This window comes from Martes martes, assembly GCF_963455335.1.
Source record: "Martes martes genome assembly, chromosome: 1".
Taxonomy (NCBI): domain Eukaryota; kingdom Metazoa; phylum Chordata; class Mammalia; order Carnivora; family Mustelidae; genus Martes; species Martes martes.
In genome coordinates, this window is record NC_137888.1 from 126,588,141 (window position 1) to 126,614,596 (window position 26,456).

A 26,456-nucleotide genomic window follows, 5' to 3' on the forward strand; every position below is an offset into this window, starting at 1 on the left:
TATGAGTATTTGGACAACCAAGAATATACTACACTAACTCCATCTGAAAGAAAAAAAATGTAATCCTGCCTTTCTTGGAGACAAAAATTTCATAAAAGACAAAAATGGCAACAGGCCTCTAGATAAAGATATTGCCAAAGTTACAATTATAATACTGCATTCCTTTAATGTTCAATTAAAACTGAGACATAAAGTAACAGAGTACACACATATAACGCTTCTAAAAGAATTCATTATACAATTTATACTATTCAAATATTAGCAGGGAGGTATGTTTCCATTGAAACGCTTAAAGTATTCCTATAGTACAGCCAAAGAGAAGCACACACAATAACAGTTATCATTAAAATGTAAATATGAACCCATCCCCATACATCTCTCCCTCTCTACTTCTTTCTGCCCCTCTGCAGAACTTCCTCTTATTAATCTAACATGTGGCATTCTAACTACTCTGTTGGAATGGGTGGAATTATCTCAACAATACAACTCACAGAAGAGGTATTAAAAGTAAAGAAATAATTAAAGAGGCAATTTATGTCAAAGAGATGGGAATAAAATCCGAGGTGGGCAATGGAAGTGTGAGAGTAGAGAAAGGGCTGGGGGCTGGGACTGCAGTCAAATCCTTCTCTGGCTTTACTGTAATCCTGGTGCTTCAATGGAATGGCTTTCCCAGATAGCGAGATTCCTGAGAACAATGTGATATGAAAAAACAAAGGATCCCAGAATGAAGCTATGACCGTGGCAGGATCCATCTTTATCAACCTCCGCATCAGTGTCCACTCCAAACATGTTAGTGCAGGCTACAGCCTTGCAGCATTTCCAACAGGTAGCAGCTTGAAGAGCCCATTAAGAGACTGGCTCCCAGTAACACCCTCTTATCACTGTTGTGTCTATGTCACCATAAACTTTCAACAGTAGGTCTGACCCAATTCAATTAACTCTGATATTTCTACCAAGACAACAGATTAACATTTAAGTTAGGATCATCTTTTCTTCATAGGCTGTAACATGAAAAGGATTTTTATATTTAAAAATAATATATATATATATTATATATATACATACATATGTATATATATACATATAAAATTGAGAAGTGGATTTAAAACTAACTTGAATGATATAGAGCTCATCTAAATATTTCAAAAGGAAAACATGTATATTTAATGCAACCTCTATTTTTCTCACAAAACATTTATCAGCTAAATATTTTATACTCTCTGCTGGCATAATACTTCAATTTTTTAAATGTTTTAATATTCTCAAAGATTTCCCTTAATATCTCCTTTCAACACTTCTATATGGACAAGAGGGAAAGTAGCACGTGATTTCTTGCCTTCTAAACAGAAATAACCTTATGTTTTAGTGACTAAATGGATCCTTTTCTATGCATATATAACCATCATTCTATCATTGCATCTAATAATGTCACGTTGTTTAAGAACTGTTCTTTTTAATATAATACATTTTAATATTTGATAGAACATCACCCTCGCTCTTTTAGAAAATGCTTAGTACCATTCATGTATTCTTCCATAAAAATTTTAGAATCACTGTCAAGTTCTCAAAATCTAACAGTCAATAAATTATGTGGCTAACCATTTAGAAAAAAAACAAACTTAGTTTATCAAATACCATATAATAATAATGATCTGATCAAATATATAAAAAAGAAATTATAAACCAGAAGAAATCTTGGCTTAGATAAAGCTTTACACTATGACATCAAAGATAGAAACCCTACAGAAAAAATTAGAAGAAAATTAAGCAATTCTAAATAATTGTTTATAAAACAACCGTATTTCCATTGAAACTATTAGGCAAAAATTAAGGTAAACTAGGAAATACCCAGAACTGAAACAAAACAACAAAGCATTAATAATATAGTTAATGTAGGAAGAGCTATTTCAAAACAATAAAATATAAATCTCCTAAAACAAAAATGAGCAAAGGACACAAACAATTCACAAAAAATGGAAATGTCTGCAAGTAGATGAAAAAATGCACAACCTTATTCATAATTAAAGAAATGCACATTAAAAGAAATAATCATGTATCATATTCTTCACCTATCAGACTGGCAAAGACAAGCTTAAAAGAAGGGGAAATTTAAAATAATAATAGTGCCCAATATTGGGAAAGTGTGAGAAAATGGACAATCCCAAATACTGCTGGTGAAAGTCTGGATTAATGTAATTTTGGAGAGTACTTTGCCAATATATATTAAAATCTTTAAGAATGTACAAGTACACTGGTATAGCAATTTTACTTCTAGGGCATGTCCTAAGAATATAAATGGACATATACTCCCAGATGTTTAGACAAAGACATTCACCTAAGCACTATTTACAAGAGTAAAAAAGTAAAAAACTAAATGTTCTACCCCAATAAGGGATTCAATATGTTAATTATGGTATATTTAATGGTAGACTGGACTTCTATGCAATCATTATGACTACACATTTGTTGATCTGTCATATTTAAAAAGGAAAAATTTAAGCATGATAATCAAATAAAATACTGTATTATAAAGTGTTTAGTGTACCTAAATAATAATAAAAAAAAATACTAAGTGCGATAAAATGAGAAATTGACAGTAATATGTTAAAGAGTAGGGGACTTTAACACATTATTTACATCAATGATAGATCATCCAGACAGAAAATCAATAAGGAAACACTGGCCTTAAATGACACATTAGACCAGATGGATTTAACAGATAGAAACAAAACATGTCATTCAAAAACTGCAAAACACACACTCTTCTCAAGTGTAAATGGAATTCTCCGGGACAGATCACATGTTAGGCCACAAAACCAACCACAATAAATTCAGTAAGACTGAAATCATATCAAGCATCTTTTCTGACCACAACAATATGAAAAGAGAAATTGATTATAAGTAGAAAACTGGAAAAAACACAAACATAAGGAGACTACACAACATACTATCAACAACTAAGTGGTCAACAAAAAAATCAAAAAGAAAAAATATCTTTAGATAAATGGAAATGGAAACACTATGCAGCAAAAGTAGTTCTAAGAGGGAAGTTCATAAAGATAGAGGCCTACATCAAGAAATAAGAAAAATCTCAAATGAACAGTCTAACTTTACACATAAAGGAAACAGGAAAAGAAGAACAAAGCCTAAATTTAGTAGAAGGAAGAAATAATAAAGGTTGGAGGAAATAAATGAAATAGAGGCTTAAAAAATAAAAAAGATCAATGAAACTAAAAACTGGTCCTTGGAAAAGATAAACAAAACTGATAAATCTCTAGCCAGATAGATAAGAACAAAAGAGAGAAGAAACAAATAAATAAAGAAAGAGAAGTTACAACTGACACCACAGAAATACAAAGGACCATAAAAGGCTACCACAAAAAATTACATGCCAACAAACTGGAAAACCTTCAGAATGGATAAATTCCTAGAAACACACAACCTTCCAAGATTAAATCACACAGAAATAGAAAATCTGAATCAACCAATCACAAGTAATGAACTGAATCAGTAATTTTCAAACTCCCAAAATACAAAAGTCCAGAACCAGACAGCTTTACAGGTGAATTCTACAAAACATTTAAAGAAAAGTTAGTACCAGAGCACCTGGGTAACTGTCAGTTAAGCTTCTGCCTTCAGCTCAGGTCATAATCCCAGGGTCCTGGGATCAAGCCCCACGTCAGGCTCCCTGTTCAGCAGAGAGCCTGCTTCTCCCTCTCCCTCTGCCTGCTGCTCTGCCTACCCGTGCTCTCCATCTTTCTGTCAAATAAATAAATAAAATCTTTTTTAAAAAAAGTTAGTACCTATCCTTCTCAAATTATTCTAAAATACTGAAGAGTAAGGAAAGCTTCCAAACTTATGAAGCCAGCATTATCCAAGTATCAAAACCAAAGACACCACAAAAAAAGAAAATTATAAGCTAATATCCCTGAACACAGGTGTAAAAAATCCTCAACAGAATATGAGCAAACTGAATTCAACAATACATTAAAAGGGTCATTATCAAGTAGGATTTATTCCAGTGGTATAAGGATGGTTCAACATCTGCAAATCAATGTGATACACCACAAAATGGAAGATAAAAATCATATGATCACCTCCACACTAGCAGAAAAAGCATCTGACAATTCATCATCCATTATGATTAAAAACTCTTAACAAAATGGATATAGAGGGAACATAACTCAACACAATAGAGGCCATAAATGACAAATCCACAGCTAACTTCATACTCAACAAGCTGAAAGCTTTTCCTCAAGATCAGAAATAAGACAAGAATGCCCACGCTCACCACTTTTATTCAACATAGTATTGGAAGTCCTGGCCACAGCAATTAGGCTAGGAAAAGAAATAAAAGGGCATCAATATTGGCAAAGAAAAAATAAAACTATCAAAATTTGCAGATGGCATAACATCATATATAGAAAGCCTTAAGGACTACAGAAAAAGCTGTTAGAATAAATGAATTCTGTAAAGCTGTACAATACAAAATTAACATACTAACATATTAGTGTATTTCTGTACCCTAATAATGAGCTATCAGAAAATTGCAATTACAAAATAACTGCCATTACATTTGAATCAAAAAGAATAAAACACCTAGGAATAAATTTAACCAAGGAGGTGAAATAAATGTCCACTGAAAACCGTAAGACACTGACGAAAGAAACTGAAGACAACACAAATAAATAGAAAGATATTCCATGCTCATGAACTGGAATAGTTAAAATGCCTATACTACCCAAAGCAATCTACAAATTTAGTGCAATCCCCATCAAAATATCAATGGCATTTTCCATATAACTGTAACAAAGAATCCTAATGTTTGTGCGGAACTACAAAAGATCCTAAGTAGCCAAAGCAATACTGAGAAAAAACAAAGCTGGAGGTATCATGCCCCCTAATTTCAAACTATCCCACAAAGCTATAGTAATTAACACAGTATGGTACTGGTATGAAAACAGACACATATATTAACGGACTAGAATAGAGACCAGAAATAAGCCCACACTTACATCATCAATTAGCCCATAACAAAGGAGGAAAGAACAAACAACTGGGGAGAGTCTCTTCAATAAATGATGGCAAAACTAGACAGCTACATGCAAAAGCATGATATCAGGTCACTATCTTACACTACATACAAAATTCAAAATGGATTAAAGACTTGAACATAAGAACTGAAACCCTGGGGTGCCTGGGTGGCTCAGTGGGTGGGGCCTCTGCCTTCAGGTTCTGGTTGTGATCCTGGGGTCCTGGGATTGAGCCCCCCGTTTGGGCTCTCTGCTCGGTGGGGAGCCTGCTTGCTTCCCCCTGCCTCTCTGCCTGCTTGTGATCTTTCTCTCTGTGTCAAATAAATTTAAAAAAAAAAAAAGAACTGAAACCCTAAGACTCCTAGAAGAAAACACAGACAGTAAGCTCTCTGACAACAGTCATAGCAATATTTTTTTGGACCAGTATCCTGTGGCAAGGGCAACAAAAGCTAAAATAAACAAACGGAATTACATCAAACTAAAAAGGTTTTGCATGATAAAAGACACTGTAAACAAAATGAAAAGGCAATCTACTGAATGGGAAAAGATACTTTCAAGTCATACATCTGAGACGGGGTTAAAATCCAAGACATATAAAAAACTTACACAAACTGATTTAAAATTGGGCAGAAGACATAAACAGACACTTTTCCAGAGACATCCAGATGACCAACAGACACATGAAAAGATGCTCAGCATCACTCATAGTCAGGGAAATGCAAATCAGAACCACAATGACATATCACCTCACACCTGTCAAAATGGCCAGTATCAAAAAGACAAAATAGTGAGTATTGGTGAGGATGTGGAGAAAAGGGAGATCTTATACAGTGTTGGTGGGATTGCAAATTGGTACAGCCACTATAGAAAACAGTCTGGCACCTCCTCAAAAAAATTAAAATTAGAAATACCATATGATGCAGTAACCCCACTTCTGGGTATTTATCTGAAGAACACAAAAATACCAACTCAAAGAGATAACCACATCGCTATGTTCACTACCTCACTTGCTTAAACTAGCCAAGATATGGAAACGACCCAAGTGTCCATTAATAGACAAATGGCTAAAGAAGATGTGGGGAACGGGTGTTGGTGTGTATTCGTATTCTATTAGAATGGAATATTACTGGCATTAAAAAAGAATGAAATCTTGCCACTTGTGACAACACCAATGGACCTAGAAGGCATTATACTCAGTAAAACAGGTCAGACAGAGAAAGACAAAGACTGTATGATTTCATCTATCATGGAATCCAAAAACCGAACATACATATTACCCCCCTAACACACAACTGTGTTTTTCTAGTAAACGTACATGACTGCAATGTGCACTGCATAGAAACATAAAAAAAGTTGGACAAAATTTACACCAAAATGTTAATCATGAGAGATCTCTAAATTATGGAATTATGGGTGATTTTATTTAATTCTTGTCTCACTGTCATTTTCTCATTTTTTCCAAAATGAACATGTATTCAATAACTTTAATAGCTGATGAAAAGAACTTGAGCAAACATAGGACTCAAAGATTGAGAAGTTATTGGGAACTCCACTTCCAGATGTTAAAAAATATGTAAGAAGAAAGTTTATATCAAATTTTTAAAAACTGGGGTAAGTGTAGATGCTGATCTCCACTTATCCATCCTCCCAGATTTTCTCGCTTGACTATTCAACGGTGACTCACATATCACTAAAATGTAACATGTCAACCTTGACTGGATTCCAATTTGAATATCCAACTGTACAAAGATATAATTTCAGATAACTGGGGAAGTCTGAACAGACTGAATATTAAATTATGTTAATAAATTATTCTGTTAATGTAATACAGGTATATTATAATTTTGAAGGTCCTTATCTGTTGGGAAACATGACAATTTCTGTGATTTGCTTTGTAGTATTCCATTCAAAGGTAAAAAGTGGGGAAGGATGAAACAAGACTGGCAAAATGAGCTATTGTCAATCAGTACAGTCTTAGTTTTACAAGTAAAACAAGTCCTGGAGCTCTGTTACATAACAACATGCATGGAGTTAACATTACTATACTAAATGGTTAAGATAGGGGTGCCTGGGTGGCTCAGTGGGTTAAGCCTCTGCCTTCAGCTCAGGTCATGATCTCAGGGTCCCGGGATCGAGCCCCACATAAGGCTCTCTGCTCAGCAGAGAATCTGTGTGCCCCTCTCTCTCTGACTGCCTCTCTGCCTACTTGTGATCTCTGTCAAATAAATAAATAAAATCATAAAAAAAATTTTTTTAAAGATTTTATTTATTTATTTGACAGACAGAGATCACAAGTAGGCAGAGAAGCAGGCAGAGAGAGGAGGAAGCAGGCTCCCTGCTGAGCAGAGAGCCCAAAGCAGGGCTCGATCCCAAGACCCTGGGATCATGACCCGAGCTGAAGGCGGAGGCTTCAACCCACTGAGCCACCCAGGCACCCCAAGACTGCAAATTTTAATGTTTTCTACCACAATTAAAAAAAAAAAAAAAAAAAGACTAGCAAAATGATAGTAACTATTAATGCTGGGTAACAACTATCCAGAAATTTAAAAGTTCTGTTTTTGTTTTTTTTTTTTAAATGATGGTCATACAGCATTGCCACATACTGAATCACAGAAAGATTTAATTTTGTTTAGTTTGCTAAGGGGGGAAGAGAAATATATTATAGTAATATTTTTCAGTTAAGCAGGGAAAGTAGTTTTAAACAAACTACCAGGAGAATGATTCAAATACCCTTAGCAGGGAAAACAAATGTTGGCTTTTTAAAGGCTTCTTATTCTGGCCTCCCTAAATTATGGTAAATAAAAATCTCACTTTTACTAACAATGAAGTTAATTATGCAGAGTAATCACAATAGTAATTTGAAAAAAGAATTTGCAATCAATAATAAGCATACTCCACAGATGAGTAATTGAGAACTAAAAAGCAGGACTTGATTTTCTTTTTTTTCCAAACTGAAAGCTACAATTAGAATATAACAGTGCCTTATAGCTATTTATGTTTGCACAGTGCTTTAGCATTCAGGTCAAAAAAAACTGTGGTCTAGACAGCCAGGATTTTATTGGCCCACTCTGACTGCTTAGCTTGCGGCAGCCTAGTAAATAATTTTCTTCCTTGAGGTTGCTGTGGGCCCCTCCTCCCATCCTGAGTGGAGTCACAGAGCCATTCACGGGAATTAATTGGCCAGCTGATATTTCAGGGGAATGATTACAAGCCAAAACATTACTGAGAGTTAAAGCAGCAAACAATGCAGATTGTTTAAAAAAAATTTTTTTAAGCTTCTCTTCAGTTCTTTTAACTTATCCAGTAATTCCCTCATTCTATAAAACTGAGATAATCTTAACAGATTATCATGATATTAAACAGACAACACAGAACCACATATTCTAGAAAACTGCATCTAAAAGAGGCATTAAGACTGTGTCTAGCACACAACAGATGGTCACAAATATTTATTCCCCTCTATATTCATTTCCTTTTGTGTTCTTGGTTTTTAATTGAAAAAACAGAATATGTTCTAAGAAGAAATATCCCTAAATTAGATAGCTATTCTTTGGTTCTGCTTAAGTCACTAGTTCTTTATTTAAAAAAAGATTTTTACTAGAGTTCTAGAACATGTTTCTGTTGTCACAAAGATATTGCTTTTAGTTAGTACGCAGATCAATGCGGTGTCAGTCTCTTGGTACCTGTAGGCCCAAGCAGCCGGGCTGAAGCTCCCCAACTGAGGCATCTCGGCCAAGGTCCCCCAGTTAGCAGAGATGGAGCACGACGCGGAAATGGAGCCAAGCCAAAAGCCAGAAACACCCAGACTAGTAAGCCAGAGACCGAAAGAAGTAGAAAGAGAGACAGAGAAAGAACCGAGGTAGAAAGAGAGAGATGGGGAGGGACACAAAGGGAGAAAAAGGGAAGACCAAGATCAGGAGAAAATGACATGAGTGTGAGCGTGGAGTGAGCAGGAGAACGCAAGACAGAGAGGGCAAGAGGGAGCACGAGGGAGGAGCGAGAAAGCAAAAGAGTGTGTGGCATGAAGACATGCGTGGACACGAGTGTGGACATGAGTGAGGAAACACGGACCACATGAAGCTAGTGTCAATGCCATCAAGACTTCTCGGCCTCTCATTATTTTAAAATGGCTTAAACCTACCTGAATTATCTCTGATTGTTCAGCCAAAGCCTTCCTCTGTGCCTCCAGAGAAGACACCTGTTGCTGATAAATTAAGCGTTGCTTCTCCCAGTCCAGTGATTTCTGACGAAATTCCTGAAGAGGCAATTAAGGTACTTAACTTGTAAGTGCTTCCCCTTGCTGTCCCGGCTTTCCTGATTCACTTTTACTTTAATTTTCCCCTTCCTCCCTAGGCACACATGCACCTTTCTCCCCAGCAGGAGCCCCATTACTCACTTAACTGATAGAACTGTGGAGCAATACTGAATTCCTGACATTCTGTGCCTCTAGATTATCTGTCTTTCTAAATTTAACACCCTAATGGTGAAGAGTATGAAACACAGATGCTAAATCCTAGGTTAGTGATGATTTTCATAGATTTGCTGCCACCTAAAGGTTGTTATCATTTTTAGTGATTTTACAGAAAACTGATCTTGAGAACAAAAATCTCAAAATATGATTATGGGGAGATCCCACTACCCAAATTCTTGATATCCAAACCCAGAAACTGAACAGATCAAATAAATTTTCGCATGGGTAGCCCAATTCTTACTTCTAGTATCTGAAATTCAGGAACAAAATAGACTCAGATAATGTAATACCCTTTGATATCCAAATTTTTACTATCTCAACAGAAGAACTGCAAAAACCTCAACAACAAGGGGATATCTGTACTGAATTCTAAGAGATATACAGATATTTGTAACCCAAAGCCAAACAGTCAAAATTAATCACGGATCACTTTCTGTTGATAAGAAAATGAGCCCAATATTTATGAAAATGGGACAAATCAAAGGGATTTCTATATCACTGTCCTCCAGGATTCTTAACTCCAGCAGTCAGAAGTGAGTTTGGGATAATCACTGTTAACCAGCTTTCTGAGAGTCACTCACTCATCCATTCTCCTATATATGTCAGGAACTGTTCTAAGTGGTAGGGCTACAATAGTTAACAAAATACACAAAAAGTCAAGCCCAACTCAACTGACAAAAGGCAACACATTCAGTGCATAAGACATTAGATGATCATACCTGTTTTGCAGAAAATGGAGCACAGAGTGCTCAAAGTTGGAGGTTGCAATTTTAAAAAGGGATGGCATTTAAGTAAACTTCCAGGGAGATGGGGATGAGATTACACTATTCTGGGAAGGGAAAGGCAAGTACAAAGGCTTGAAGTGGAAGCATCGTGGTATGTTTAAGGGTAAGCAAGGAGGCTGGTGTGGATCAAATGGAATAAGGGAAAAGCAGGTAAAGAAAGGTCAGTTAACAAGGAGCGAGACTATATAGGTCATCAGGATAAATTTGGCTTTTAAGAGCTAGTACTGGAAGGTTTTTGTAAAGGAGAGGGCATGCTTTGACTTACAACAGAATCATGGTGGCTGCTGTGTGGAGAAAAGAGAAGTCAAGGGTCACTCTAAGGCTTTCGGCTTAAGAAGTTGAGGAATGGAGTTGCCATTAAACAGGAATGGTGTTGGGGGATGGGGAAGAGGAAACCAGGAAGTTTATTTTGGATGTGTCAAGTCTGACACAGCTTTAGACATCAAGGTGGAGCTGTGGAACAGCTGAACCAGGTAGCTGGAAATTACTCTGTAGCAAAAAGGACAAGTCAAGACTGGATACATAAATGTGGGGATTATCAACATACATACATTGCTAAAAATAGGAGAGTGAATGATATCACTAAGGGAGTAAGCACAGATACAAAAAAGAAAGGGTCCAATGATATAACCCCTAGGGTATTCCAATGTTAAAAGGGTGGGTAGCAAAAGAGATTGAGAAGAAGTAGCTAACAAGGTAGGAGAAAGTCCAGGAAAGCGTGGTCATTCTCTAAGTCAAATCAAGAAAGTGTTTTAAGGTGGAACTCATTGGTGACCTCCACATAAATAGCTTCCAGAGAGTGACAGGGCAAAACCCTTACTGAGTGGATGCAAAAAATGGGCAAAAACGAACTGGAGACACATATACGTGCCTAAAGTAGTTTAGTTATAAAATGAAAGGGAAAAATGGGGCAGCATCCAGAGGAAGAGAGAGGTGAAGAGAGGATATTTAAGAGGGGAGATATCTAGATGGTGGCAGAAAACATCCAGTAGAAAGGAAGGGAGGAAGCATAAAAGAAAAGAATGGCTGGAGCCATGTCTCGGGTAAGGGCCGAGGAGAGTATGGACAGTTCCACCAGCAGGAAGGCAGAGCATATGGACACAGATGTGAACAGGGGGGCAGACAGTGTTGGAAGTTTGTGAAAATTCTCTTCTTATTGCTTCCATTTTTTCAAGTAAATGGAAAGCAAGATCATCACCCAATGGTGAGAATGTGGGAACAAGTACTGAAAGTTTGAGAAAAGAGAAAGTATAAAATAGCCATCATGGAAAGTAGCAGAGTGAGGGGAAATGTAGTATGATTCTGGGAGCATTAGGAACTCTCTGAGGTAGATGAACATGAATTTAAAATGAGGCCAGTCAGCATGATTATGTTTTTCTCCAGCCATGTTCTGCCAAACATGGCAAGTAGAGAGCAGGCACAAAGCTGGACTTAACTAGAGTAATGATTTTGCCAAGCAAATATCATGAGGGAAGAAAGGAACGCAAGAGCTGAAGGGGAATGTAAGGAATGTAACCACGGAATTTAAGTTGTGAAAGGACTGACACGTGAGGACATGGGGTAGCTATCGAGCAGTGAAAAGGTAGCAGAATTCAATCACTTGGGGATGGGGTCAAGTGATTATTGACAGCCAAGAGATTATTGAGAATAGAGGGCATGAACTGAAAAGAGAAGGATGGCATTTAAAGAATGAGATGATTAAAAATGTGATTCCAGGAAGTTTGTAAGTTTGGTAATGACTGACACCCATGGAATGGCAGTGCGAATGGATGGATGAGACAAGAAGGAGATCAAGATGTGGATGGAGGAAAGAACACCAAGAAATTCAAAGAGCCAAGTATTCTAAGCATCATCCCTATAGATACTGAAATCCTCAAGAATCATGACAAGTGTAACACTGAAGAGAGTGACAATGCCCTGGGCACTGAAACCTCTGGGCCAGGAAGTAACTCAGGGATCAGAAGATGGCTACTTTGGTTGTATGTATACTGGTTGAGGGTACCGGCCTGTGACATGAAAATCAAAGATGCGGTTTTGAGGTAGAAATAAAGGAGAATGGTAATGAGCGGCAAGAGGAAGATAAGGCGTTTGGGAGAAAACAAACCCAGGTGTCACTAAAGGTGGCTGGAGAGAAAGCAGTATCTGCACAGCCCTCTGAGTCTAAGCTCTTCAAATGTATAAAAACGTTAAGATGTAGGGGCACCTGGGTGGCTCAGTGGGTTAAAGCCTCTGCCTTCAGCTCAGGTCATGATCCCAGGGTCCTGGGATCAAGCCCCGCATCGGGCTCTCTGCTCAGCAGGGAGCCTGCTTCCCCCTCTCTCTCTGCCTGCCTCTCTGTCTACTCATGATCTCTGTCTGTCAAATAAATAAATAAAATATTTAAAAAAAAAAACCATTAAGATGTAAAAGAATATTAAACAAAGAAATTAAGATTCTAAGTAGTGATAACTGCATTTTTGCGGGTGAAAGGTCACTCTGACAAATTGTAAGCAATCACAGAGAGATGCTGAGCAATGTTTCTCAAATTACAATCAGCCAGGGGAGGTGGATAAAATGCAGATTCCTAGGTCTCATGTAGTAACACTGGAGCAGAATCTCTGACAGCCTAAAGAGGACCTCGGGGATTCTTAGGGACACTGGAGAACCAATGGCACAGATAGAGGAGGGGAGTGGCAGATGAAAGGGAAAAGTGTGACAGCCCTGAGCTGTTGCTTCATCTACCTATGGCAGTGTTAACTCGCCACCTCCCTTAACATTGTTTGGGAATCGACATACACAACAACCACAGAGTTACTTAGTCTTAATAAAAACAAAGTCAGCAAAGAGGGGGTAAAGGGCGTACTACATCTAAATGGGAACTGAGGATAAACAATCTGATATGCACAGTACTCTGTACGAAAAGCCATGTACTTTCAACATTTACTAAGCCCCAACTCTGTTGGGCATTAAATAGGACAAGGACACTGCCCACAGAAGACTGCTAGGAAATGGTGGTCAATACTTCTCAATATTGGTATTCTGGGTATGATAACTCTTCCTGTATGGAATGGTCCTGGGCATTCCCTGGTTTAGTGCTCCTAGTTCCTGTCCCCTCAACACCAGTTTCACTCCCAGTCATTTGAACAACCAAAGCAATGTCTCCATACATTTCCAAATGCTCTCAAAGGGTGGTACTGCCCTAGTGAGAACTACTGATAGCTAGTAAGCCCATCAGCCCCTGGGGACCAGATGATGACAGGATGTACCTCTGAAATAGCTCCACGGCAGTCCTGGAAGATGGTAGAAAATCGGTTTCAGAACTAGGACTATTAGAAACAGCACCTTCCTACAGGAAGGCTGACAACCACTACAAAGAAATTATTACTATGAACATACCTCTATTTTTCCAGTTAACCTCTCAATTTCAGAACGATCTTCCCTGTGATTTTTGGCATTTCCTCTGAAGTCCCTTATATGCTTTTTCTGTAGTTTTTCATAGCTTCTCTTCAGTCTGCCTAACTGTAGACACAGTTATTTCTAGACTTAAAATTTAAGAATTTGTAAACAGTGGTGGTGGAACAAATTGGTATCATGAAAGCAAGAGCAGTGCTAAACAGTACTATTTAAAATAGACTGAGTGTGTTAGATTTGCAAATTAAATACAAAACACTACAAACCTGCATATAAAAAATAAACACTAGAAGAGAAAGATATTGCATCGAAGAAAAAAACTGAAAGAAAAATACTCTTTAAACAAAACTTTAGCTTTTATTACAATAGCCTTGCACTTAAGGACCCCATAAACCATACCCATGATAAAAGCAGCAAATAAAAATTCCTCCCCTGTGGTTCTTAAGCCATTCTCCTGTGGAACCCTGATATTCAATAAGCAGGACAAGAGTATTTTGGAATTAAATAAAAATAAAAGCAGTGTTTTTTCCCAATCTGAGGAATAATATTAAATTGCTAGAATTTTCTTACTTTCCTTATTTATCCCAAAATGCTTCTGAATATATTGGATTCTCCATCACTTAAAATCTAGTAACTGATTTAACTCAAAGATTAAAATATCGGGGCACCTGGGTGGCTCAGTGGGTTAAAGCCTCTGCCTCCGGCTCAGGTCATGGTCCCAGGGTCCTGGGATCGAGCCCTGCATCGGGCTCTCTACTCAGGAGGGAGCCTGCTTCCCCCTCTCTCTCTGCCTGCATCTCTGCCTACTTGTGATCTCTGTCAAGTAAATAAATAAAATCTTAAAAAAACCTAAAATATCATTATTTCAATATTGATATCAATATTGGTATCAGTATTTCACAGTATTATATAAAAACAGCTTTATTTCTTTCAGGTACTCAACTGAGAAACACATTTTAGAATCCCTGTTTAGATAGTACCAAACATATAATTTGACAAGATTCTCTTGCCTGGATTCACAGAACAGAGAAATAGATTTCTACCCCCGTGTCTCCCATGGATTATATACTTCCTACTTTATCAAGTAGAAATGGGCACATTGACAAAATTCTAGTGGTTAAAGAGAAAGAATTATACAACACATAATAGAATTAAAATCTCACTTCTTCATGTAGTTTCTTTAACTCCTGCTTATAGTCCATGGCCATCTCCTGTTTGACTTTTTCATGTTCTTCTAACTGTTGACGCAACATTCCAACCTAGAAGCAAAAAGGTAGTAGTATTTTTCATTACTGGCATTGAAACAACACCCCTGAAACATAAAAAATGGAAATAACCTTTGTACCTATCCATAAAAACAAGTTCTCAATGGTATATGGTAATACCCTACTCCTTAGGAAATCAAACATCTAATTATTTAATAACCTTTCTAAAATCTCTAGGTTTAAATGAAAACTTGCTCTTTTATTTATTCTAACAATTTTTATTAAAAAAAAAAAACCTCATAAAAAATTAGATATACGAAGTTATAACAACATTGGAAACTAAGAATACTGAACAAAAAACAGTGAGGCTTCAAGCAAAAAATATATAAATGAAAGAACAGAATAGTAATGTCAGGTGGAAAGATACCAGGAGCCTAGAAACTTTATCATTTACCTCACTTCAGAGAAATCAGTTCCACCAACCAGGGTAAGGACGCTATCCTAACCCATTCTTCAATGGTTTAATACCAGCCACAGCTGGTTTATGACCAACCCTCACCTCCATCAATACCCATCAGTCTCTCTCTACATCTCTCCATAACTGGGTAGAATTTCATCTATTAATAAGTGAGGAGGGAGAGGGAAAATGGGGAATACTAGGTAAAAATCACAATATAGAATGGCAATTTCAAAAACAAAACAAACAAGAAACAGATCTTAAAACTTCTTATCATTCACCTATACGTGGAATCTAAAAAACAAAACAAGCGAACAAAACAAAACAGAAACAGATTCATAAACACAGAGAACTGGTAGTTGCCAGAAGTGAGGAAGACAGGGGGATGGGCAAAACAGATGAAGGGAATTAAGAGCTACAAACTTTCAATTATAAAATAAATAACTCTCAAGGATAAAAAGTACAACATAGAGAATATAGTCAATAATACTATAATAACTTTAGTTAATATTATATATTATATATAATATTATAAAATTATATAATACTATAATAACTTTGTATGGTGACAGATGGTAACTACAGTTTTGGTGAGCATTTCTTTTTTTTTTTTTTGGCGAGCATTTCGTAAAGTATATAAATATCAAATCACTATGTTGTATACCTGAAACTAATATAATATTATATGTATTAATTTAAAATAAAATGAAATAAAAATATCAATCACCAAATGCCTTAGCACTCATATTCTTATAAGCAATATCAATAAAGGAGAAAATAGAGGCAACTAAATCTTTGGAGCAATAAAAGTTCTCACCACACCCACAAAAATTTTGTAAGTACATAGGGTGACAGAGGGCAACTAGACTTACTGTGGTGATCACTTCACAATATATACAAATGCTGAATCATTACATTGTACACCTGAAACTAATATGTTTTATCTCAGTTTAAAAAACCAGAAACAAAATTCTTACAAGAACAATTCAATTTTGCTGTATCTTTATAAACACCAAATAGTTGGCTTTATTTTTACCCAGTTGGACAATTTTCATCTTTTAATTGGGCCATTGTATGCAATTACATTTAAAGGACCTACAAGGTTTCCCCCATTATCTGAAAGTAGAGTGTTCCTATGAAACCTTTTGCAAGTCAAAACAGCTACAGCAAAGAAGCAGTGATCATTTCATGAAAGTAGAAATCCGGGGCGCCTGGGTGGCTCAGTGGGTTAAGCCGCTGCCTTCGGCTCAGGTCATGATCTCAGGGTCCTGGGATCGAGTCCCGCATCGGGCTCTCTGCTCAGCAGGGAGCCTGCTTCCCTCTCTCTCTCTGCCTGCCTCTCTGCCTACTTGTGATCTCTGTCAAATAAATAAATAAAATCTTTAAAAAAAAAAAAAAAGAAAGTAGAAATCCTCTTCAGGTTTCTATCAGCTATCGAAAACAGGTACTGATATAAGTCTTTCCTAAGAGCAAAGTGGTATCAGGCGCACTTTCAGAGAGCAGGGAACCTCCCATCTGGATTTAAATCTCTCATCTTATTAAGTGCAATGTGTACCTACTGAGCTCTATGATCCAGTTTTCTCACCTTTCTGGCCTCTTTGGAAATGGTGACTTATCATTTCATTTTTCTCCCTTTATTAGATTATAAAATATGTACTCTACTAATGTATCAATATATACTTTAAACAGTTCTCTCAAGATTAAAACATGGGTTTGCAACTTAATAAATCTAACATTAATTAGTCGTTTTTACCAATTCCCAAGCAACCCAAGGACTAAAGAAATACTCCTATTCCATTTATCCCCCAACCAGACTTAAATGCCATTATAATTCTACATATACGTTAAACTGAAAATGCTACTGTTGTTATAGCCAGTCAATATTCACTCAGATTTACCCAATATTTACTGTTGCCTTTCATTTCTTCCTTTATCTCTTGAGCATTGATCTGAGATCACTTTCCTTCTGCCTGAAGAATATTTAGTATCTCCTTGGTGTGGGTCTGTCAATGACAGATTCTCAATTTTTATTAATCTGAAAATGTCATTGTTTTATCTTTACTCTGGGTATAGATTTTTGGTTTGGCAGGGGGAAAAAGTCATTTCTTCGTAAGGATCATTCTATTGTCTTCTGGTTTTCACTGTTTTAGCAGACAAGTCAGCTGTTTGGAGCTGTTTGTAGATAATCTTTTTTTCTTCTTAAATAATGTTTTTTTTTTCCTTGATTGTTTTTCAGATTTCCTCTTTATTTTTTAGTTTTCAACCTAGGTAAATACTTCTTTTTATTTATCTTGCTTGGGATTTTCAGACTTCTTAAATACATGGCCTTCTTCACTTTTGGCAAAATCTTAGTTAATTTATCTTCAAATATTGCTTCTGTCCAGTTGCATTTTTTTTCTCCTTCAGGGATTCCAAAAACACTCATATTATACCCTCTCACTGAATTTTCTTTCTCTTATCTTTCCTCTATATTTTCCATCATTTGTCCATGCTTTATACTAAACATTTTCTTCTGACCTATCTTCAAGTTCACTAGTTATCTTTTAATCTTTAAGGCCTTAATTTCAGTTACTTTATTTTTCAATATTATAATTTCCATTTATTTCACCTTTTTTTGATTTTCCACTCTTTCTTTAAGTGCTCAATCTTAACTTTTATCTCCTAGACCACAGTGAACACAGCTATTGCAAAATCGGAGCATGGTAATGCCAGTATCTAGATTTGCCATGGGCCTGTTTCTATCTTCTGTTGCTTCTGCCTTTTTGCATTTTTTTGCTTGTCTTTCTGTGTCAGGGGTTACTTTCCGAGTGGGTACCAAGTGTTGTATTTGCAAAATTATTTGAGGAAACAATTTAAGCCCCAGAATGGTGTTTTCCCCACTTTGGAAAAAATTTAAGCTTGCTTTTTCCAGGTTCCCGGAAGCCTTAGCACTTAGGAGATGCTTAGGGACAGTGGCACTCTAAGATCACCTTAAACTAATTTCAGAAATTTAAATGCCTGTGGCTGAGTGGTGATTTCAAGAGGGCTTGTTCTATATCCAGCCCATCCTCCCTCCTAGGGTGCTGCCTTTTGGGGTCCCAATCCAAAGTGAGGAGGGGTCAGAGCTGCCTTGGACACCAAATCATTTATTCTCTTAGCACCTTAAAGTTATCAAAAACCCCATTTAGTCTCTATCCTCTGAGCTACCTTCTCTAGCTTCAACTGTCCCAAGCCCTAGGCTCCTCCCTCAACCTCTAGCCAGCAGAGATCTTGGCCTGGTTCTTCACTAGCTTGTTTAGCACTCTACTTCAAGCAGACTTTTTTTTTTTTTAATTTAGTTTATGTAGTTGGCCTCAGAGGGTGGGTTGGCCCAAAATAACTAGCCTGTCCTTACCAGATGTTAAAGTCTGAAAGATTCATATTTAACTGAAAACATCCTGAATAAATTTACTTTGAAAGCAGAATTCTATATCCAATCAAACTTTCAATCAGATGTAAAAAGAGAATAATGATGTTTTATACATGTAAGGTCTCAAAAGTATGTCCTACCAAAAATGGAGAAATAAACAAAGATGACAGAATCCAAAGAGACAAAAAGGAGAAAAGCAGGAAAAACTTCAGAATAATGGTGAAGGGAGTTGCCAAAATGACAGCTATCCAGCTAACCTAGAGAATAGTTTATCCTTATTTGAGAATGGCAAGCTCCAAAAAAGAGAAAGAAGAAGAAGAAGAAGAAGAAGAAGAAGAAGAAGAAGAAGAAGAAGAAGAAGAAGAGGAGGAGGAGGAGGAGGAGGAGGAGGAGGAGGAGGAGGAGGAGGAGGAGGAGGAAATAATCATAGATAGGTTACCTGGTATATTTGAAGATACATACAAGACCTACACTTGTGTCAGAGAGTTTGGGAAGAATCAGTGGTAGGTACATTTTTAAAAAGCAAATGAAAATTCCCAGGAAGACAAAAAATTGTTTAAGAAATAAGTTTATCATTATACTCTCTGACTCAGATGTGAATAATATTTACCATCTTAATGATGTAAATACTAAATGCTAATCTAACCAAAAATTAAGATCTATAATCCTGGCAGGATAAGGGGATGGGAATTTTATATAAAAGAGTAAAACTTGGGGCGCCTGGGTGGCTCAGTGGGTTAAAGCCTCTGCCTTCGGCTCAGGTCATGATCCCAGAGTCCTGGGATCGAGCCCCACATCGGGTTCTCTGCTCAGCAGATAGCCTGCTTCCCTCTTTCTCTCCGCCTGCCTCTCTGCCTACTTGTGATCTCTGTCTGTCAAATAAATAAATAAAATCTTTAAAAAAAAATTTAAAAAAAGAGTAAAACTCATCTCTTATAGCAGCAAGTCATTAAATAAATAGCTAAAACTGAAAATTCAGAAAAATCAGTATTGAATGCCACTTAGAAACATGGGGAAAATACCAAAAGAAAGAATTAAAGGCGTTGAAATGACTGCTTCAGAGAAGCCAGAATCCCACTTTCTGAGGGGCAGGCAGGTGATTACTGGTTTTTCTTACCAGCCTTACAGAACCATTTTTCTTTTTATTTACTACAAGTGGCAAGCATAAATATTAAATGAGAAGATAAGATTGCTTAATTTTATTTCTGTACCAAGATCCAATTCATAATGGGCACTCACCAATACTGAAATTTCTTAAAGAAAAAAGGAGAAAAAGAGGTTGAATGCTGAGAGTGAGCAATGGCATTGGGCAGAGAAATAGGAGCTAAGGTTTGAAACTGCCAGTATGGATGACAGAAGAAAGAGCTGAAATAACAGATCATTTGAGATACAACTGAGTTTTCAGAGAGCTTTCTTAAATAGTAACTCACTCTTCACAACCACCCTGGGACATAAACATTATATCCCAATTTTACACATGATGAAACAGGCTCAGAGAGGTTAGACTATTTGTCCAAGGCCAATCAGCAGAAAAGAGACAGAGTTAGGACTCCAAGTTCCTCACTCATTTCATGAGGTCAGCCTGCTCTGCATGGCATTAGGAGTTATCACCAGCAGAAACGGCCAAGCCCAACAATGTAATCAGAAAACAGCTAAAGCATTCACTTACAAAATTAACTGTTTATGCTAGTGCTCCCGCAAGCATGATCTGCACATTGGCTGAAGCTGATCACTACAGCAATCCAGAGCAAGATAAGGAGCCTGAGGCAGAATGTGAAGCAATGACATCACCAAACACACTGTTGAGTACAGCTGGCATTTTTTTATGCAGCAAAACTTTCTATGAAATGGAGGATGCAATATACTGATTCACATTCTGGTGAAAGCTTTCCATCTCAGTGTCGTTTGAGTAGCACTGGTTCATACCACAGTGCGGCTTCTAGGCCTGGAACTTTCAAACAAATAAGAATGACAAAAACTTAAAGCTCTATTTTCTAACTCTTATATCAAAGTAGATTATGAACGTGTTAAAAACCAACACAATTTCACAGAAGAACTCTATGGGATAGAGCCCCATTACTAGCATTTGGTAAAAGCACTTTACTTCTAGAAACTTAATCAACTTTCAGCAATCCAATCAATGAAGCAGTAAATTGACCAGACAGCTACAATTCTAAATTTCTTTTATGTCCCCAGGCCAAAACTGTAATCTTCACATCCTTACCATGGAACCTATCCATCCAATCCCTTTAATTTCTTTTTAAGGTATTAAGTAATGGCAGTAATGCCCCTGAGATTAAAACTAAGCTACAGGAATAAGTTTAAACAGTCTCAGAGTGACTAAATATTCTCATAATCACACACGTGGGAATTTCTTTAATGAATTTCTAAGAAAATAAACAACTTAGATATCTATATATACAAACAGTGTTTTTCTTGGCTAGGAAACCAAACCACTTTAACTTACTTAACAAAACTACTTTTGTTTCGCCCCAGGAAAAATAAAGAAGTGGTAGCTAAAGTAGCTTACCAGACAAGGAGCATTGACCCTACCTAAATTACAATGTTTAAAAAATCAAGTATGATTATCATTCCATGTATTTTTTTGCCACCTTCTACATCTTCGCATGAGGTATAATTTTAAAATACATTCTTTAAGGTCTACTCAAATTTTAAAATAAATTCCAGTTTAGCAAATGGCATTCACAGAAATTTGATGTGAATTTGATGTGGCCAATTGTATTCTGTACTGCTTTGATCCAAAGTGCAAATGGCCAGCCACTGAGAGAGATTCCCCTGACAAGCATAAAATACTTTTTATGAAGACTAATCCTTTCCTTGATACATGAAACATTTTTAAAATGACACTCTTGCTATGTGTCATCAAAAGAATCATAATGCCAATGTGTAGACTCACAGAAGTGTCCCCGAGTAAGCTGAGTCAACAGTACTCAGGTGTGGTGATCCTACAGGTAGGAAAGTCCAGCAGAGTGGGTCTTGGGACCAGGGCCTCCCTACAACTTTTCCAACCCTCACATGGACATTGATGCCAGGCATTTAGAAGCAATTCTTGGGCTTAGAAGTGCTTTCTGCTTTCCTTCCAATATTCCATGTTTTTCTTTTTCTTTTTTTTTTAAGATTTTATTTATTTATTTGACAGACAGAGATCACAAGTAGGCAGAGAGGCAGGCAGAGAAAGAAGGAGAAGCAGGCTACCCGCTGAGCAGAGAGCCTGATGTGGGGCTCGATCCCAGGACCCTGGGATCATGACCTGAGCCGAAGGCAGAGGCTTTAACCCACTGAGCCACCCAGGTGCCCCTCCATGTTTTTCTTTTTACTGTACCAGCTAAACTGTGAGAAATCAGTCAGCATATTAGTAAATTTTTCCCCCAAATCACCAATAACTAGTGGTGGTGGGATTGCAAGTTAAGTTTTATTTTTCTCTTTTCTTTCTTTTCCCCCAATTTTCAACAAGGGCAAATAAAATATTTTTAAAGGGTTTTCTGAATTTCGTTTTAAATCGAACCCAAAGAAGGAAATTACTAAATTTTGGGCTTAACTTTTTTACCCTAGCCATAAAATGAAGCCAAAAGCAATGTTCACTAAACTCAAGTCAATGTTAATAAAGGCATGTAATAGGATAACGGCTATACACCCTCTACATTTTCTTAAAGAAGTTAGGTATTATATGTGAGCAAGGTAATGTGAAATAAATTTTGATATCTAAATATAACTTGAAATAAATATTAATATTCTTATGTGTTTTCACAACAAATTCTTCTCCTAAAAGAAACCATGAGAATTAAAATATAATACAGAAGCTAACTTGACATACAAATGCTTTTTTTAACAAATATTTAAGACACATACTTAGTAATGCAAACTGGTATAGCCACTCTGGAAAACAGTATGGAGGTTCCTCAAAAAGTTCAAAATGGGGCGCCTGGGTGGCTCAGTGGGTTAAAGCCTCTGCCTTCGGCTCAGGTCATGATCCCAGGGTCCTGGGATCGAGGCCCGTATCAGGTTCTCTGCTCAGCAGGGAGCCTGCTTCCCCCTCTCTCTCTGCCTGCCTCTCTGCCTACTTGTAATCTCTGTCAAATAAATAAATAAAGTATTTTTTTTAAAAAAGTTCAAAATAGAGCTACCCTATGACCCAGTAATTGCACTACTAGGTATTTATCCAAAGGATACAAAGATAGTGATTCAAAGGGGCACATGCACCCCATTTAGAGCAACAATGTCCACAATAGCCAAACTATGGAAAGAACCCAGATGTCCATTGACAGATGAATGGATAAAGAAGAGGCGGGGTGTGTGTGTGTGTGCGTGTGTGTGTGTGTGTGTGTGTGTAGACACACATATACAATGGAATATTATGCAGCCATCGAAAAGAACAAAATCCTGCCGTTTGCAACAATGTGGGTGGAGCTAGAGGGTATTATGCTGAGCAAAATAAGTCAGTCAGAGAAAGACAAATACCATATGATTTCACTCATATGTGGAATTTAAGAAACAAAACAGATAAACATAGGGGAAGGGAATGGAAAACAATAAGATGAAAATTGAGAGGGAGGCAAACCATAAGCAACTCTTAACTCTAGGAAACAAACTGAGGGCTGCTGGAGGGGAGGGGGTTGAGGGATAATATAACTGGGTGATGGGCTTGAAGGCAGGCATGTGATGTAATGAGCACTGGGTGTTACGTGCAACTGATGAATCACTCAATTCTATTCCTGAAACTAGTTATACAGTACATGTTAACTAAGTTGAACTTAAATAAAGAATTTCTTAAAAAAGAAACATATTTAATATAAAAGCCAAGGTCAAATATCAAAAAGAGGAGTGAATCAACAGCTTTACCTCTTTGTGTTTCATATCCAACTGACCCCTAAGGGCCTTAAGTTCTCGTTCACGGATGTCCAGACAAGTTTCAAGAGCGTGTGTCTGCCCTTCCCATTCAGATTTTTTATGAGCCACCATTATGTCAATCTGTTTCATGAGCTCTTGTAGTTCTGCTTCACAGGATGTCAAAAATCCCCTGTAAATAAGAACATATGCCCACGATTTTTTCTCTTTCCTGTGTAAAAATATAGCAGATGTAAACCCTGCTGAGGTAGAATGATGTCAATAAAGAACTTATTAGAGACAAAGAAAAGGATTTCTGAGCTTTTCCCTTCCATGTTCATATTAAGGTGATTACTTATTCCCCTACATACCTTGCCTTCTTCTAATACCCAACTCTGAAGCCTAAGTCATTCGGTCAAACACAGTCAGGCTTGTGAGCAATGCTTCCACAACCAACAACTAGCTCTTTTGTAATGTTTTAGAAACACTGTCAGGAAGAATCCAGGCAAGCTTGTCACATTTTTAGCTAACCAAAATAAAAAGCCTTTGAAGTGAGGAAGCTATTGGGAAAATGACAATACAATTTTAAGAGCTGTTTCAAGAAACGCATCCTTGAGCCAGATGTATTTCAAGTATTTCTTCCCACCTTATTACTAGAAACTTCCTGCAACCGACCTTACCGTAAACTGACCTTTGTCCTTCACAGTTACAGGAGATGCCAGATATCTCAGAGGCAGAAAAAGAAGTAAACAAAGAAGTAATGATTCAAACAGGTTTCCAGAAATAGCCACAGAAAGCTGTAGCTTGGAAGGCTTAAATAATTTTTTATAAAAGCATTTGTTCTTAGTGTACAAAACTTCTGAACTTCAACTTTTGCTTTTGAAGAGAAAATTGAGAGTGGGTTGAAAGCAAGCAGCTAGCTCCACATTGCTGAGATAAGGCAAACACCCCAGAGAGAGATGCTGTCCACAGACAGGACGTGGATCGGCTGAGCTTCCACTCAGCATTTTTGCTTCTATACCCAAAGCACAAAATGGTCAGAGGCATAACTTGGATATGCTTTTTAAACTTAACGAGAGGGGCGCCTGGGTGGCTCAGTTGCTTAAGTGACTGCCTTTGGCTCAGGTCATGATCCTGGAGTGCTGGGATCCAGTCCAGCATCGGGGCTCCCTGCTCAATGGGAAGTCTGCTTCTCCCTCTGACCCTCCCCTGTCTCATGCTGTCTCTCTCATTCTCTCTCTTTCAAATAAATAAATAAAATCTTTAATAAATAAATAAACTAACTAACTAACTTAGCGAGAAGCTTAAGGTCAATAACAAACTTACCCTTCATGTCCCCGATTCTGTATTCCTTCCAACAAAGCCTCCATCGCCAAATCCCCTTTGGTTTGGCAACTGGAAAAGCAAAAAAAAACAAAAAACAAAAAAAAACAGTCAGGAGAAAATACCTTTTTTAAGTTCTAACAGTCTGACTTAAAAACCTAAGAATGTGAAAGCACACAATAACAAAGAACATTGAGAAAATGCAGCACTTCTTAGGATGACTGTAGAAGCAGTCAAGGAACACCACTTCAAGAAATATTCAAACCAAATACACTTCAGGCTGAAAGAAAGTAACTTACAATGATCTGAATTGTGCTGATACTCTCCCCACATGATAGCAATCGTACCTCATTCTTGTACCCCTGTGAACCAGGGGGGGCTAGAAGCAGAGGGACAGTGATACAAAGCCTCTCACAAAATGAGTGGAATTAGGGGTCACACACGTCAGAGGAAAAGTAGATTTTTTTTTTAAGAGACATTATAAAAAGATTAAATGCCCTGAGCTTGAACTCCTTGGTCCATCATGGGAGATCTTAACCCACACCCTTCAGATGACAGGCCGGTGAAGCTTCCTAGAACACTCTCCCTCCCTTCAAAGGCAGCTCTATAGGCCATCTCTCTTCTCTACTTCCTCACTGCTAGTCCTTAACAGGTGCTTTCACAGGAGTTATACCAATTTGGGAATGAGTTTTTTGCACACATGTTTTCCTTACTATTCAGCCCTCAAGGGCAGAAATCTAATTATATTCCAGCTCGAGAGCCTAGTGTTTCAGTTTGGCACCTGTTCGATGTTTTTGGCTGAACTTACCACAATAACCCTCCCTCTTCCCAACCCCCTTGTACAAACTGGTCATAGAGAAGCGTACAGTAGAGAAAGAAAGGAAGGAGACAGAACAGGCTGCCATAGAAAGGGAAAGACACACCATGAAGAAAGGAAGGTGAGGAAGAGAGGTAAAAGATCACCCTTCAATTCGGAAATGACAATGAGAAGTACCCTTTGCTGGTTTCTCACTTCTACAAAACATCAACCAATGTCAAACTACTTTGCACTCCTGAGACACTGCTTTTTTCCTTAAGCCTTCAAAGGTTCAGCCCTGAATTAGTCTTTAGGTAATTCTCAAAAGCTGTGGTGGGAGGTTCTACCCCTTCGTCCTAATGCCTCGTCCAAAAATTACAATGCTCTGGAAGGGGATTTCTTCATTTAACAGAGAATTGAGTGTCATACTAATCACCAGATACACAAGGAAGAAAGACATGCTCCTTTTCAAGGAATTAATAGTCCAGGATGTGAAAGAAAAAATTAACCCAGAATGTTCCCTAAGTATGATAAATGTAGTGACAGAGGTGAGGACAGAGTGTCCTGGAGACAGAGAGGAGAATGGAAGATTGGAAAATACAACTACTGCATGCTATTTGCATCCATTTCTAAAGTTACTAACAGAAGTATTTAACTATTTGTGCACAAATATGGCAGAGAGGCTTTTTCTCCAGCTGGCTTATCCTTCACCTTACACCAATGTTAAATAAAATAAACACCTAAAGATAGAGGTTTTCATGTT

General features: G+C 37.4%; 1 protein-coding gene across 5 annotated transcripts in view; it reads right to left on the reverse strand.

Moving 5' to 3' along the window:
- CEP63 (centrosomal protein 63) overlaps window positions 1–26,456 on the reverse strand; it is a 56,425-nt gene that overhangs the window by 22,281 nt on the left and 7,688 nt on the right. For all 5 annotated transcript variants that reach the window (XM_080798744.1, XM_080798741.1, XM_080798745.1 and 2 more), the window contains exons 2-6: window positions 24,901–24,969; window positions 23,590–23,767; window positions 14,843–14,938; window positions 13,665–13,787; window positions 9,175–9,288 (exon numbers count right to left, since the gene is read on the reverse strand). In XM_080798744.1, the coding sequence (XP_080654870.1) occupies window positions 9,175–9,288; window positions 13,665–13,787; window positions 14,843–14,938; window positions 23,590–23,767; window positions 24,901–24,944 (555 nt within the window). In that variant the 5' untranslated portion in view covers window positions 24,945–24,969. The remainder of the gene's footprint in view (window positions 1–9,174; window positions 9,289–13,664; window positions 13,788–14,842; window positions 14,939–23,589; window positions 23,768–24,900; window positions 24,970–26,456) is intronic.